Source organism: Ochotona princeps, chromosome 1, assembly GCF_030435755.1.
Source record: "Ochotona princeps isolate mOchPri1 chromosome 1, mOchPri1.hap1, whole genome shotgun sequence".
Lineage (NCBI taxonomy): Eukaryota > Metazoa > Chordata > Mammalia > Lagomorpha > Ochotonidae > Ochotona > Ochotona princeps.
Genome location: NC_080832.1, coordinates 44,317,072 through 44,331,533, shown reverse-complemented (window position 1 = coordinate 44,331,533; position 14,462 = coordinate 44,317,072). Strand labels below are relative to the sequence as shown.

The following is a 14,462-nucleotide window of genomic DNA, read 5'->3' as shown; positions in this document are numbered from 1 at the left end:
ATTGGGGCGATGGACTGTGGTGGGCCCTATACTTGCAAGTACACACAAGAAGCTGGTCTGGGATCACCTCAGACAGTTTCTTTTTTCTTTCTTTTTTTTTTTAAAGAATTTTTTTTATTTTTATTACAAAGTCAGATATACAGAGAGGAGGAGAGACAGAGAGGAAGATCTTCCATCCGATGATTCACTCCCCAAGTGAGCCGCAACGGGCCGGTGTGCGCCGATCCGAATACGGGAACCTGGAACCTCTTCCAGGTCTCCCACGTGGGTGCAGTGTCCCAACGCATTGGGCCACCCTTGACTGCTTTCCCAGGCCACAAGCAGGGAGCTGGACGGGAAGTGGAGCTGCTGGGATTAGAACCGGCGCCCATATGGGATCCCTGGGCGTTCAAGGCGAGGACTTTAGCCGCTAGGCCACGCCGCCGGGCCCTCAGACAGTTTCTTTAGGTACCTCCCCAATTGAACTGCCGGACTCAGAACCCCAACCATGAAGAGAAGTGCAGGTTCCATGGTCTGCCATGGAATGCAAATGCCAGAGCCGAGCCTTCTCAGAGGCTCAGACGGAGCAGTAGACAGTACAATCAGGTGCACATGGAGGATATGGCAGTCTGTGGGAACCTGCAGAGGATACCTGGCACCACAACAGAGGACAGAACAAATCAACCAACTACCCCAGCCATATGTTGGCAGTGAAAAACTGTATTATAGTAGATTCTACTATTTTTTTCTCAGGCTAAACTAAGCTAGTTCTGTGACCAAATGACTTCTACCTGTTAGAAAATATTTATGCAAATAAACACCTCAATTCCTTCTTCCTTAAATATTAGACAGTCCATTCTGTATTCAGTATACTGTATCAACTTCCTTGTGGACAAAATTTTTTGCCTGTTTTGTTCAAGCCACCTCTGCTTAAAGTAGAAATTCAGTAAATAAATATAGTGTATAAGCTAAATGAGTGAATCAATGAAAACTTATCAAAGAATAACCATTCAAACATTTAGTTTTTGTTAAAATAAAAAGCTACATTTACTCATTCAACAAACAGTTACTGAGCATTACTTATGCAGAAGGCATTGAGGTAACTGCCAAGTTAGGCATGGACTATTCAGTGGATTACCTATCGTAAAGCTACTAAAATAAATGTATCAGGAAAACAAAAACAAGTATTTTATTTGAGTTTAAGGAGCTAATATTACTTCAATATTTTACAGGATAATTCATTTGATGAGAAAATTTCTCAATTCTACTTCTATGCAACTGACTATAAGCCATTTTAAACAGAAGATTCAGTTTTCTAATATGCTTCAGCTTAAAAATCATTCTTTCCAGGAAAAAGACCTTTCACAAAATCCCTCATTAAGGTCTGTACAGGAATCAGACCAATGCTTTCTTATGCGTTTTGCCTTTCTCCTGGAATTCTTGACTTTGAAACAGCCAAAATTAACGCCAAGAGCACAGAGGTGAAACAGACAGGAATTAAGAACCATAGCTGTATCCCTGGAACCCTTATCTCAGTGTCGGCCCTTCACGTGCAGCAGCAGGATGCTCTTTCTCATTCTGTCATGTTATCACTGGAAGGCAGAGATTACCAACAGCAACCAAGAAGTGCTCCGCTCCTGCCACCCCTGGTATCATCAGGGCATTGGCTGTTAACACAGTAAACACTGAAACGCTGCTCTGGGCACCAGAGGCTCCGTCTTCACGCTGGCTCAAGTGTGGACAAATGTTAAACCTCGTTTCTTAATTCCTTTTGACTGATAAAAGGGAAATTTTTAGAAATATTTATAAAAACAAAAACGAAGAAGCAAACACCATGAAACAACTATTGTTTTTTGTTTTCTTTTTCTCAGATCAGATATATTTCAAAATTTCTTAAGTGAGCTAATTTCCTAGAATCTGACATAACTTTGAAAATTCTGAGAGTTATGTTTCCAACATGACAGAATGAAGAACTCTGTAAACTGCTACCTAATGAAACGGGATTGGGCCCGGCATGATAACGTAATGGTTAAGGTCCTCGCCTTGAACGCACCGGGATCCGTTATGGCCACCGGTTCTAATCCTTGCGGCCCTGCTTCCCATCCAGCTCCCTGCTTGTGGCCTGGGAAAGCAGTCGAGGACAGCCAAAAGCTTTTGGACTCTGCAGCCACATGGGAGACCCGGAACAGCTCCTGGCTCCTGGCTTTGGATTGACTCAGCTCCAGCCGTTGCGGCCGCTTGGGGAGTGAATCATCAAACTGAAGATCTTCCTCTCTGTCTCTCTTCCTCTCTGTATGTCTGCCTTCTCAATAAAAATAAATCTTAAAAAAAAAAAAGAAACTGGGGATTATCACAACAGAAAACATGTTTGGGAAACCATTTAGGCTTCATTCTTTGTATTGTGGTAATATGAATATTCAAGGATAGCTGTCAGTTCAGAAAGGCTATTGTAGGAATTTTCCATGAAGACACACTTTGTAGCAAACATTTTACCCTAAGCATTTTCTGTCAAAAGCTAAGAGTGTAGAGTCACAATGGACACACATTATGATGCTACAGAGAAGAGACTGGAGGGGAGGGAATTTGGGGAGGAGGAAGGGGAGGGGAGAGCTCACCGCCAACTAAATTGTATCAAAAAGAGTGTAGAGTGGATAACCACTCATGGAAACAAGCCTGTGAGAGTGAAATGTGATTCTGAGAAGCAAACAGGAAGGAAGGTGATACCCAGTGAGGAACTCAAATCAGGCTTTGATTGTATCCATGTGTTTTTGGAAATGACGTAAAATGTCCCTGTATCGTATAGCTACGTGAGAGAAATCTGTGGGAGAGGAAAGTAATGTAGTTCTACTGACTTCATGGATATAGACAGGCAACAATGCTAAAAATCAGTGAGTAAACAGGTATTAACAATGCCATTAACACATTATCTTGACAGCTGAAAAAAATAGCTAAACCAGTATGTTTACAGCACACAATTCAGCTTCCAAATCAGAATGTATTTTTGTATGAGGAATTATTTTTTCTATATCAAGAACAAATACAACATAACTAGTACACCACCAATTTGTCAGTTTCCAAAACTGACTCAACAAAACATGCCAATGGCCTTCTCTAGGTAAGACATTATTTGATTTCTGGCATAAGATGATTAAAACTATAGCTATGTTTCAGTGATGTTTTATAAGAAAAATATCTTTTCTTAATCTCCTATAAATTAGATACAAATTGCATAGCATTGGATTTTATTTTTCCCTTTTGGAATTAAAACAGAATGACTTGCTTGTAGTTACAGTAATGTAGTACTCCAAATATGCCATAAGAACTATGAACAAATCTGGTCAACAGTTTAAAGAAACACAGAGAGGCAGTGAGACATGTAGTTTTTGGAGAAGTCAGATATACAGAGAAAAAGAGACAGAAAGATCCACTGTTTCACTCCCCAAGTGGCTACAATGGCCAAAGCTGAACCAATCTGAAGCCAGGAGCCAGGAGCTTCCTCCAGGTCTCCCACGTGGGTGCAGGGTCCCAAGGCTTTAGGCTGTCCTTGACTGCCTTCCCAGGCCACAAGCAGGGAGCTAGACCGTAAATAGAGCACCTGGGACATGAACTGGTGCCCATGTGGGATCCTGGCGCATGCAAGGTGAGGACTTTAGCTACTAGGCTACCATGCCAAGTCCAAGTTTATAATTCAAATACTAAGTCATCTTTGCAAATTGGGTCAGTTCAACAGCTTGCAAAGACATAGAGGCAACAAGCAACGAAATACCAAGTTTTCTTTTCCATTAAATACTCTAAAGTAGAGCAATGTTCCAACATTTGCAGGGAAAAAAGAGCAACCAAACTATAAAATACCAGTACAATTTTACACTAGATTTAATACTGTGTAATACAAAAAATGTTCTATTTCCATATTACCATTAAGGTACCTGGACATAATGGGAAGAGGATAAGGATTTAGATTCATATGAGATGAAAGTCTGATCCCGCTACTTACTACCTGTATAATTATGAATCAACTACCTGAGACTGAATTCCAGCATGTGTAAGGTGAGTATAGTTACACTTATCTGACGAAATACTTAGAATGAGATGAGCATGTAAACTTATCAATAGATGTCAGACCCTCACATCAGGCAAACTAGACTATGGACTTCTAAGTACCATATCATTTTACACAATTTTTTTCTTCTTTTCCTCTCAGCTAGCAACCTAAACATGATACACTGCTTGATGAATAAGTGAAGTTACATTAGCTTTAAAACAAAGATTCTCTGTTATCTCTAATTACATATTATTTTATATTTGGCATAAATTCAAATAAATTTGAAAATAGTGCCATATCATATGGACAGAATAATGTAAATTACATTGATATAAATTTGGCCATCCTCTCTGCCAGTAATGAAAGCTAGGGAGCTTCAAAGTGTTAGTAACTGAAGAAAATTACTCTATTAGGTTAGTCGGCTTATACTGTGTCCACTAAATATGGCGAATTACTGTGTTATAAAGCAACATGAATATTTTTTCAAAGTGTTGTTTTCAGGATTCACAAGGCCAGGCAAATAACTAGTGTTCATTTATCAAATCAGGAAATATTTTTAGGTTTCTAGAAAAGGTCATCATAAAGTACTAAATACAAACAAAAAACCTAAGTGTTTAATTGTGAGGGACCAATAAATGAGTTGAAACAAATAAAGAAAAGAACTCTACAATTCTGTAAGTCACCCACCCCCATCTATACAATATCTTTATGCCTATGCCTCCCACTCAGTTTACTGAGAGGATTACTGTAGCTCTTCTACAGATGTAGTGTGTAGCAAAGAGCCTGACATATTATTTACCCTACGAAATTTGGGGAACAAAAGGATTTTCAATGTTCATTAGTCAAATTTCCACATGTCAGCCATTGTGTTTGGTACTTGAGACTCAACAGGGAACAAACAAATCTTTGGCCCATTTGGCAAAGTAAGTTGGAGAAAATGGGAAATCAATATAATACCATATGTTCTTCTACAAACTGCTATTGAGCAAGATATTTGGTATAGTAGGTAAATCACTATTTCTCTTCAGATAAAAACATTTTGGTATTGATCAGCATCTCATGTAGTTCCTGGTTATTTCACTTCCAGTCCATCTCACTGTCTATGCATTTCCCATGATGTAGCCAACGATGGCTCCAGCACTTGGGCCCTTACCACTCACAGACTAGGTTCTAGGTTCCTGGATTTGGTTTGGCATAGCCCCGGTTGTTGTGGGCATTTGTGGACTGAGCCAGAAATGAAAGCTAGCTCTTTCTTCCCTTTGAAATAAAATAAAAGTACATTTTAAAATATTTTAAAATTGTGACCGTATAGGTGCTATTAAAGAAGTCCAGTATGTGGTCATGGAGTTTTTCCAGAAGAGGATGCCCTAAATGCATCTGCAGTGCTCCAAGCCCATAATGTTGCAGCTTGCTTGCAAAGCAACAATGCAGAGATAAGAGGGGTGATAGTGCCCACCAGTATGAGCTGGAATTGAGTGAAAAACCAGGCCGGACCAGGCAAATGCCAAGGTGAGGCAGGCCATTCCAGCCTGGGCTGCAGCACCCACCCCACCAGCAAGTGTGAGACCTGGGGGAGATGTATGAGCTTTGTAGTGGGGCAATGTGGGCTCCCCTGCTGGGTCACTACTCCCATTGGTGAGTGTGAGAACTGGAACTGGGGGCAGACCAGGTCAGGCAGGGCTACAACACCTGCTAGCCTGCATGTGAGCCGGGTTAGGAGAGAGCCAGGCTGGACTAACCAACTGGTGCATGCATGAGCCAAAGTTAAGAGCAGGTGGGTTGGACTTTGCCATAGCATCAGCTGGCAAGTGTTAGAACTGGGGGCAAATCCTGTCATGCCAGACTTAGAACCACCTGTAAAGTACAAGATCCAGGACTGGGAGTGGGACCAGTAGGGAAACTGTGGGCACCTTTCTGATAGGCTACAACTCTCACTGGTGAGCATGAGAGCCAGGGCTGGGGAAGGGCCTGGCCTGACAGGTGGTGGCACCCACTGGCATGAGTGTGGGCTGGATAGTGGAGTAAGTTGGTTGAACTAGGCTGCAGTGCCAATCGATGTATATGAGAGCAGAATGGGATATGGAATAGACTGGACCAGTCTGTTACACATACTGGCAAAGACAGGAGCCCGGTCTGGGGGTTGGCCTGGTTGGGGTTTCTGAGGATCACTCTGACTATACTACAGTTCCCACCAGTGTATGCAAGGGCTGAGGGTGTGGTGGGCAGGGTTGGTTTGGGCCACAGCATCCACTGGTTTACAATAAGAGACAGGGCTGGAGATAATGATCCATTAATTGCAATTACTAGTCTGTGTGTAGGCTGATGTGGGTGACAGACTGAGCCAGACATTATACTGGCAAACACACAAGAGTAAGTTCTGGAGTCACCTCAGCTGAGGTCACTTTGGGGATCCCCCAACTGAACCACTCGATTCAGAACTCCAATCTTGGGGAGAATCACGGGATCTGTGGTCTGACCATAGAGTGCATGTGTCAGAACTGGGCCTCCTCAGTGGAAAAGAGCAGTGGACGGCAAGCCCTGATGCATATGGAGGGTATGATAGCCCATTGGGGCCTGCAGAGTAACATATTTTTAGTTTTTTATTTCCCAATTCTAATATTACTTCTGAAATAGAAGGAAAAAAAGGTAAATGGTTTGCATGACACAATCATAAATAATCTGGAATGATTTTTATTTTTTGGCTTATATTGTCACCTGTCAATTTAATCAAAGGCCAGGCTGTTTCAACAGATGTACCAAAGGTTGTAAACCTTATGTTGTATTTGTAGATAAAACCTTGATTGTTTACAAGGTACCGGAATCTGTAGATTATTACATTCTGTCAGCCATTATTGTCTGATTTTTCATAGTTCACAATGAAAGGAATTTGTTTCACTTAGGTAATATTTTCCAAGTAAACATAATAAAAATTATCTCACTTCAAACTAACAATAACCAACAAATGAAGCTTATCACTGAAACTCTGGTCACAATATTTTAAAGATGTACTTAAGGGATCACCATTGTGGCAGGTACAGTGTTACAGTGTGTTACAGTGTCAGAATCCCATGAGGGAGTTGGTTTGTGTCTTCGGGGCTCCAATTCTGATCCAGCTTAGGAAAAGCAGCAGAAAATGGCCCAAGTGTTTGGGAGACCTGGAAGAAGCTCCTAGCTCCTGGCATCAGTCTGGCTGAGCCTCAGCTGTTATAGCTAACTGGAGAGTAGACTAACAAATGAAAGATCTCTTTGTCTCTCCCTCTCTTTGAACAAACATATAAACCTCTTAAAAACAAAACAAAACAAAAAACAAGGTACTTTACCTTAAAAGGTTCATAAAAAATGGAACTAAAGTAAGGTTATAGTGGTATAAAAATTGATGTCTATTTTTTTCAATCATTTTAATTCTACATGAAATTATCTAAAGACTCCTTGTAAGTTTTGTTTTTGTTTTTTTAACCAAAATGAACATCTCCTAACTCATTTTCTTTTTTTTTTTAAGATTTATTCATTTTATTACAGCCAGATATACACAGAGGAGGAGAGACAGAGAGGAAGATCTTCCATCCGATGATTTACTCCCCAAGTGAGCCGCAACAGGCTGATGCGCGCCGATCCGAAGCCGGGAACCTGGAACCTCTTCCGGGTCTCCCACGCGGGTACAGTGTCCCAATGCATTGGGCTGTCCTCAACTGCTTTCCCAGGCCACAAGCAGGGAGCTGGATGGGAAGTGGAGCTGCCAGGATTAGAACCGGCGCCCATCTGGGATCCTGGGGCTTTCAAGGCGAGGACTTTAGCCGCTAGGCCACGCCGCCGGGCCCCTAACTCATTTTCAATGGCACCTTTGAAGTACCCCTGCAGTACCTCTCACAGCAGTTTGTACTTTCAGATCTGTGACAGTTGAAATGAGTTGAAATGTGCCCTTTTTTCTACTTGTGGAGGCATCTTAATGGAATATATTCCTATATATAAACAAGTATATAGCTGCATGCAAACAGGTCATGAGTATGTATGAGTGGATACAGAAGAAAACATAGTTATATGCCATCCTCTTTTTTGAGGCAAAAAATAATTTATAATACAACAAAAGTAATAGTTATTAGGAAGGGGAGTCAAGCTAATGAGAGTGTTCAATTCTACCTAAGAGGTCATCTTTCTAGGTTTCATGGAAATAATGCTTCTGTAGAATCTGGCAACTGATTTATATGTCAGACGGGCATTCCAAGAACATTGGTCTGTTTTGAGAAGCTACAAACACTGAAACTTATTGTGTATCACATATGCATATGTATGTATGGTACACAAATCCTTATATATGCATGCAATAAATGTCATGATAGGAAGGAACTACAAAACCTTATTTTTTAATCTACAGATAATAAAGAGGTAACATTATTTATGTACTTGAGAAGCATCACCTAATAGCAACATTGGACACAACAATGGGTGAAGAGGAATCATAATTGGAACAGAGAGAACCAATTAGGCTAGGCAGTATCACTGGGGATATACCAGGGAAGCCACAGAAACACTTGCTGAATATCAACATTTATGAGATGGGACAGAGAAATGGAGCATACTATAAAACTCTGGAGATAACTGGATGGAAGAAAGGAGCAGAATATGGATAGATTAGGGCTGCAGATGCATTTCCAAGTGAAAATAATACATAAGGATCAGATAACATGTGGCCTCCAACTAGTCCATTGTCTTTTACTAGAACACTAATACCTTAAAGCAACATGCTAAATGGTAGCAAAAAATTGCATTCAATTAGAGAAAAGACCCAGAACAATTTTCATAATTATTAAAAGAGCTTATTTACCAGATTGCATCTATTAATCTTGTTCATAGAAATATATACATAATATAATATTTCTAGGTTATGTAGTATCAAGAGTAAATCGGCATATAGCTAAATTAAAATGAATATATAAAATATTCCTCACCTGAATTTCTACAATCATTCTGTCAATCTCATCTTGCTGGCTGTCTATTATCTAAAAACAGGAAATAAATTGGTCTGGATCAATTCACTTTTTTCACTGCTTCTTAAAAATATCAGTATTTTATGAAAACAAAGAAAAATATAGAAATGACAAACTTTCCTTTTTTAAAAAAGGTTCTTTTTATTTTTTCACAGTGCATTCGTATCAGCATCCTTTAAATCAAGGCATGACTTAGATCACACATGCAAATAACTATAAAAGTATTTATTTCAGTTAAGTTTCAGACACACTGAATAATCCAAGAAAAAAAGATATCCTTTTTTCTTATTGAAATGGCTTAAAGTTCTTTTAATTTCCATTTTCTCTTCAGACAAATGCATTCAAACACTCCACAAGCCATTAAACAGCAAAAATATAACTCGCATAAAATTCTTTAACTATACATACATTCCCAGACAACACAGATTTCATGTTTATTATGAGAGAAGATAGCTACTGACCTTACTAGCAGTCTCATTTTGTTCTCTGAGATTATCATTTTCATTCTGAAGCTGCTTTGCATCTAACATGGGAAGGCGGATTCCATCTTCAAGACATCTTTCTACTTTTTGTTGCAAACTATTTAAAAAAGACATGCGCATATGAATAAAATTAGCTGTATTTGCTGATTTGGATAGATGATTTTAACATAAACAATATCCCTTTCTTAGAATCTACAATATTTTTTAATCAAGCAATAATCAAGACTTACAGAGTATATGAATACATGCATCTACAATTTATAGGAATTAGAAGGACATATAATTAGCTCCAGGCTGATCATGTTTTCAGAAATAGCAAATTTGAGCCAGAATCCAGAATTGCTGAACATGTGCCATGCTTGGCTTCAGTGGAGTTCTTTATAGTCCAAATCTGGGCTCTGTAACGTCTACTGTTTTTCTCTCTCCTGAAACACAGTTCTTACATTAAGATGCCAATGGCAGGAAGCCTAAGAATATAGATACATGCTTTTTGCCCTTTATTCTAAGTTCAGGAAATACTGGCATGTAGGTTGTTATCTAAACCGGTAGAACTACATTTCTACAATATCAGAACTACATTTCTTCAATAAGAACATAATCTATGCTCCTAATCTGGTGTAATAGTTTTTCATGCTATTCAGAGCAAACAGTTGAAGAAACAATAAAAGGAAGCCCTTCTGGAACATTAATTATAAAAGGGTTAAGGGGAGAAAAAAGTGGCCTTGAGAAGAGATAACTAATGATGTTTTGATTTAAAGAAATATCACTAGAAAGAACATCACTAAAAACCCTCAGCACCGTTCTACTTAGGTTAATAAAAATTATACTCCAAGTACAACAGAGTATGAAATGAAAGATTTTTGTCATTTGACTTGTGATATTTTCATTTTTTTCTTCTTTCAAGTATCATGGCTTTTCCACTCTTTCTTTCTTCCAAAAAAGAAAGTAATGCCATTCACAGATTCGGGACAAAGAACCGACAATCCTGATAAGGACTTCAAATGTGCTTAAAGCACAGGTGACTTGTTATGTAAGACACATCCCGTGCACTGCTTTGCAATACATTGTTGCTTGTCATAAAAATACACCTTCTCTTTGATTCTAAAAGTACTAAAGGTATTTTTTCAATTTCAGAATAAATTTTTCCCATTTCAGAATGAAGACATAATTTCTGTGTATTTATAAAATTTCAAGAGAAATAAGATGCATCAAAAATACTAAAATTACAGCAGGCATTTGGTCTAGCAGTCGAGATGCTACTTAAGAAATCTTAGTATTTTTCTGGATTCATTTTTATTATTTAGCATTTTTACTTCTTTTTTTAAAAAAGCTGTCAGATAAAGGGTTTATATTAAGATTTTTAGTTTGCAATTGTGAATTTTTGTGCTTTTTTGTTTGTTTTTATTCTCATCAACCTTTGGCATGATACCTGTGTTAAATCACAACTGGGACAATCTACTTTAATGAAATTATACGTTTGGTTAATAATAGCTTTTTCAGATAGGAATAATTATAAGCCAGCATTTTAAGTGAAGTAAGTGCTTTACAAAAAATATGAATAACTGAAAAATGAAGGAAAAGAATTCTGAAAGTATTCTTACCTTTGAACAGTAGTTACTAACTCCTTTTCTTTCTTTTTCTGGCATATTAACTGTGCATCTTTATCTTGACACTGTTTTTTGATCTCCTCAAGCTTTTTTTCTGTCTCCATCAAGGTCTCTTGCAAATTCTTATTTTTTTCTTCTAGAACCTGCAGCTAAAATAAAATTTTTCGCAGTATAACAAGGAATATTACATACATTTTACTAAAAATTGTTATTTTCAAGCATTAACAGATATAGCTAAAATTACGCTATCTCCTTTTCATCTAGAGTAAAGATTTGAGAGAATTGGATTAAGATGAAATTTCTAATAAAAGAGACTAGTGCCATTGACATCTAGTATATATAGAGCAGACATTTTTATGTAAGAAGGTACACCATTCAATACACAGAATAGATCTCAAACAAAATAGTTTCTATTCCCACAGTTGACACTGCGGCCTGAAACACCACTGGTATCCCATGTGGATGGTAATTTGTGTCTCTGCTGCTCTACTTCCAATCCAGCTCCCTGCTAATGGCCTGGCAAAAGCCATCAGAAAAAGGCTTAATGTTTGGAGGTTTGCTACCCATGTGGGAGATCCAGAGAGCCTCCTGGCTTGTGATTTCCAGTTGGTTTCACCTTGGCCATTGAAGCCATCCGAGTAATTTACCAACAGATGGAGGACCTCTCTCCCTCTCCCCCTTTGTCAAGTGAATGAATGAATCTTTAAAGAAAAATTCCGCCATCCCCAAATGTCAACTGAACATTTTAGGATAAGAAACACCTTAGGAAAAGATGGAAAAATAACAATGAATTTATAAATAAGGTTACAATAAGGGAGACCTCACCAGAGTTCATAGTAAAATTATGCATGAAGTATTGCTAAGAAGGGAAAACTGTCCTAAGACTAAGGTAGAGGAGTAAATGATGCGTTACAAGAAAGATCTAGTCACACTTTGACGAACAGTAATAACAACTTTTATAATGGGACAAATGTAAACAGGTCAACTTTAGAAATAACATGCTATTGCTTCTGAGCCTTTGGATTAAGATCAAGTACAGTACCTGTTCTTATCAGAAATACAAGCTATCACGTCATTTAAAAATGAGAATCTTCCATTCATGTTACCTGTAGACTCTGACTCTGTACATCATCCAGAGTGGGAAGATCAGCCAGATACTTCTCCAAAGTCTCAATTCTTCTCTGCTTTTCTTTGTTCTGTTCAGACTCCTTCTGGCATTTCTTTTTCAGACTACTGATGTATCTGTCTCTGGTTTTAAGCTAAAGAAAAAGAATATGAGTCTTCAGCAGCTTTGACTCTTTGAAAAAACAAAACATGAACATTCCACTTTAAGGCTTCATCAAATTTACCAACATTTCCAGGTTACAGTGAATATCTACCCTATATAGTAAAGACTAACTATATGTTAGATCTACCTTACATAATAAGGACTTACCTTATTTAATTCTAACATTGACATGTTTTCAAAATTTCATATCAAGAGTTTTAGGCCTATATAACTCTTGCTACGTTATTATTGCCTTCATTCGTGGTCAAGGCTGCACATATATAATAGTCATTTCAGCAGTGTTACATACATATTGAAACTTACATCTAAATGGCATTTAAATTAACTTGAAAAGCACATTATAACTTGGCGTGAAGAAAAGTTATTGGATACTCAGAAAGTCACAGAAACAAGAACTTTGAAATCAGTGAAGCAAATAATAATCTCCAGAGGAATGAGGACAATTTCTTCTTCTTTTTTTCTTTTTTTGTAAAGGGATATCCAAATGCTTTATATGAAGGAATGATCGTTTACAAGTAAATAAAGATGCTCTGTTAATAAAACACTTGCAAAAGAATTGCTTATCCTTGAGCCAGGCATGATAACCTAGTGGGTAAATCCTCTCCTTTACAACTGTGAGGATTCCACATGGGCGCCAGTTCCTGTCCCTGATGCTTCACTTCCCATCTAGTTCCCTGCTTGTGGCCTGGGAAGACAGTAGAGGATGGCTCAAAGCCTTGGGACCCTGCACCCAGCTCTGATTGGCTCAGCTCTGACTGTTGCAGCCACTTGGGGAGTGAACCTGCAGACGAAAGGTTCACTCTGTTTCTCCTCTCTATGAATCTCTTTCCAATAAAATAAAAAATTTTTAAAAAGAATTGCTAGCCTTGAACTAGCAAATGCAGCAACAGAAAAGGAATTAGTACAATCACTTTGTACCTCAAGAAAGATCACTGTTAAGACACTGTGTCATACTATGAAACATTTTCTTTCTAAAAATCATAAAATTAAGGTGTCATGCTACTGATGTCATTTTAACATCGATGATTTGTACTAACAGAATATCTCCACAGAACATTTATGATCTTAGCAAATTCCAATTTGTACAGGCTTTACCTTATTTTTTGTGTGTATGAATTTTCTTATCAATTGAAATATACCACCTTTTTCCTTACACCATTTTCCTAGTTCTTTCACAATTATCACCCTTATTGTCAATTAAAAATACAAAGTATACAAAGACAGTTGCTCAGAATATAAAGTAGACTAATCTTAAATTACCAGTTTGCTAAACATATAATGCTCTTTAAGAAACTTATAAGTTCTTAAATATTTTTAAAGCCTCCCTCCTTCTTCACCAAAGGAAATTTAGTGACAGTAGTTAGTGGTATAATGGGTTACTCTTTAAAATTTTATTAAAGCTAATATTTTTCTGCAATCTACTTTCTTTCAGGACTTATCTAATTTGCTTTAGTTCTAATATATGACAGTTTTTGTTAAACCAGCTGGAAACATTAATCACACCTCATTTTAACATCCATTTGTTTAAGTAAAAAGAAAACTTGAAAAAAAAATGGTAAGTCACAGCACTTATTTGAGCTTTCTCGGGATTAAAGGTGAGTGTGCTAGGGTGACAGTTAAGCTGTGATCTACCAGAACGGAAAAATACAAATGATTATCACGGTGTTATCCTGAACGAACATATAATACAATTTCCTTTTAAAATATGAGAGCTAGAGATCTTGTGTAGTGAAGCCATAGTCTCAGCTTTAGTATTTAAATGTAGATCATGTGACTAAAGTCCATGTTTTTTTTAATTCTTCCAAATGACTCATTGCCAAGTCTTTACAAGTTTTCCAGCAACCAGCTATGCTTGAATTCCCTATTAATCCAGGCTGGTCTTGCTTTAGCAAATGACTCTGTGGTGGCACAAGTAAACATAATTAGTCTATTTTTGCTAGCACTATAATTTCTTAAGTATTTTAAATGTGACACAACGATGTCTAAAAAAACTAGGGAGTAGAATAAGCCAGCCATGCTGTCTAACATGCAAAGATATTCTAGTTTTCTTCTTTTTCTTTTGGATAGCCAACTGCGTTC

At 37.9% G+C, this 14,462-nt stretch overlaps 1 protein-coding gene across 3 annotated transcripts in view; it reads right to left on the bottom strand.

Annotated features, from left to right (window-relative positions):
- CEP85L (centrosomal protein 85 like) overlaps positions 1-14,462 on the bottom strand; it is a 162,849-nt gene that overhangs the window by 10,879 nt on the left and 137,508 nt on the right. For all 3 annotated transcript variants that reach the window (XM_058680892.1, XM_012930472.2, XM_058680830.1), the window contains exons 7-10: positions 12,202-12,354; positions 11,090-11,244; positions 9,468-9,585; positions 8,968-9,018 (exon numbers count right to left, since the gene is read on the bottom strand). In XM_058680892.1, coding sequence (XP_058536875.1) covers positions 8,968-9,018; positions 9,468-9,585; positions 11,090-11,244; positions 12,202-12,354 — 477 coding nt within the window. The remainder of the gene's footprint in view (positions 1-8,967; positions 9,019-9,467; positions 9,586-11,089; positions 11,245-12,201; positions 12,355-14,462) is intronic.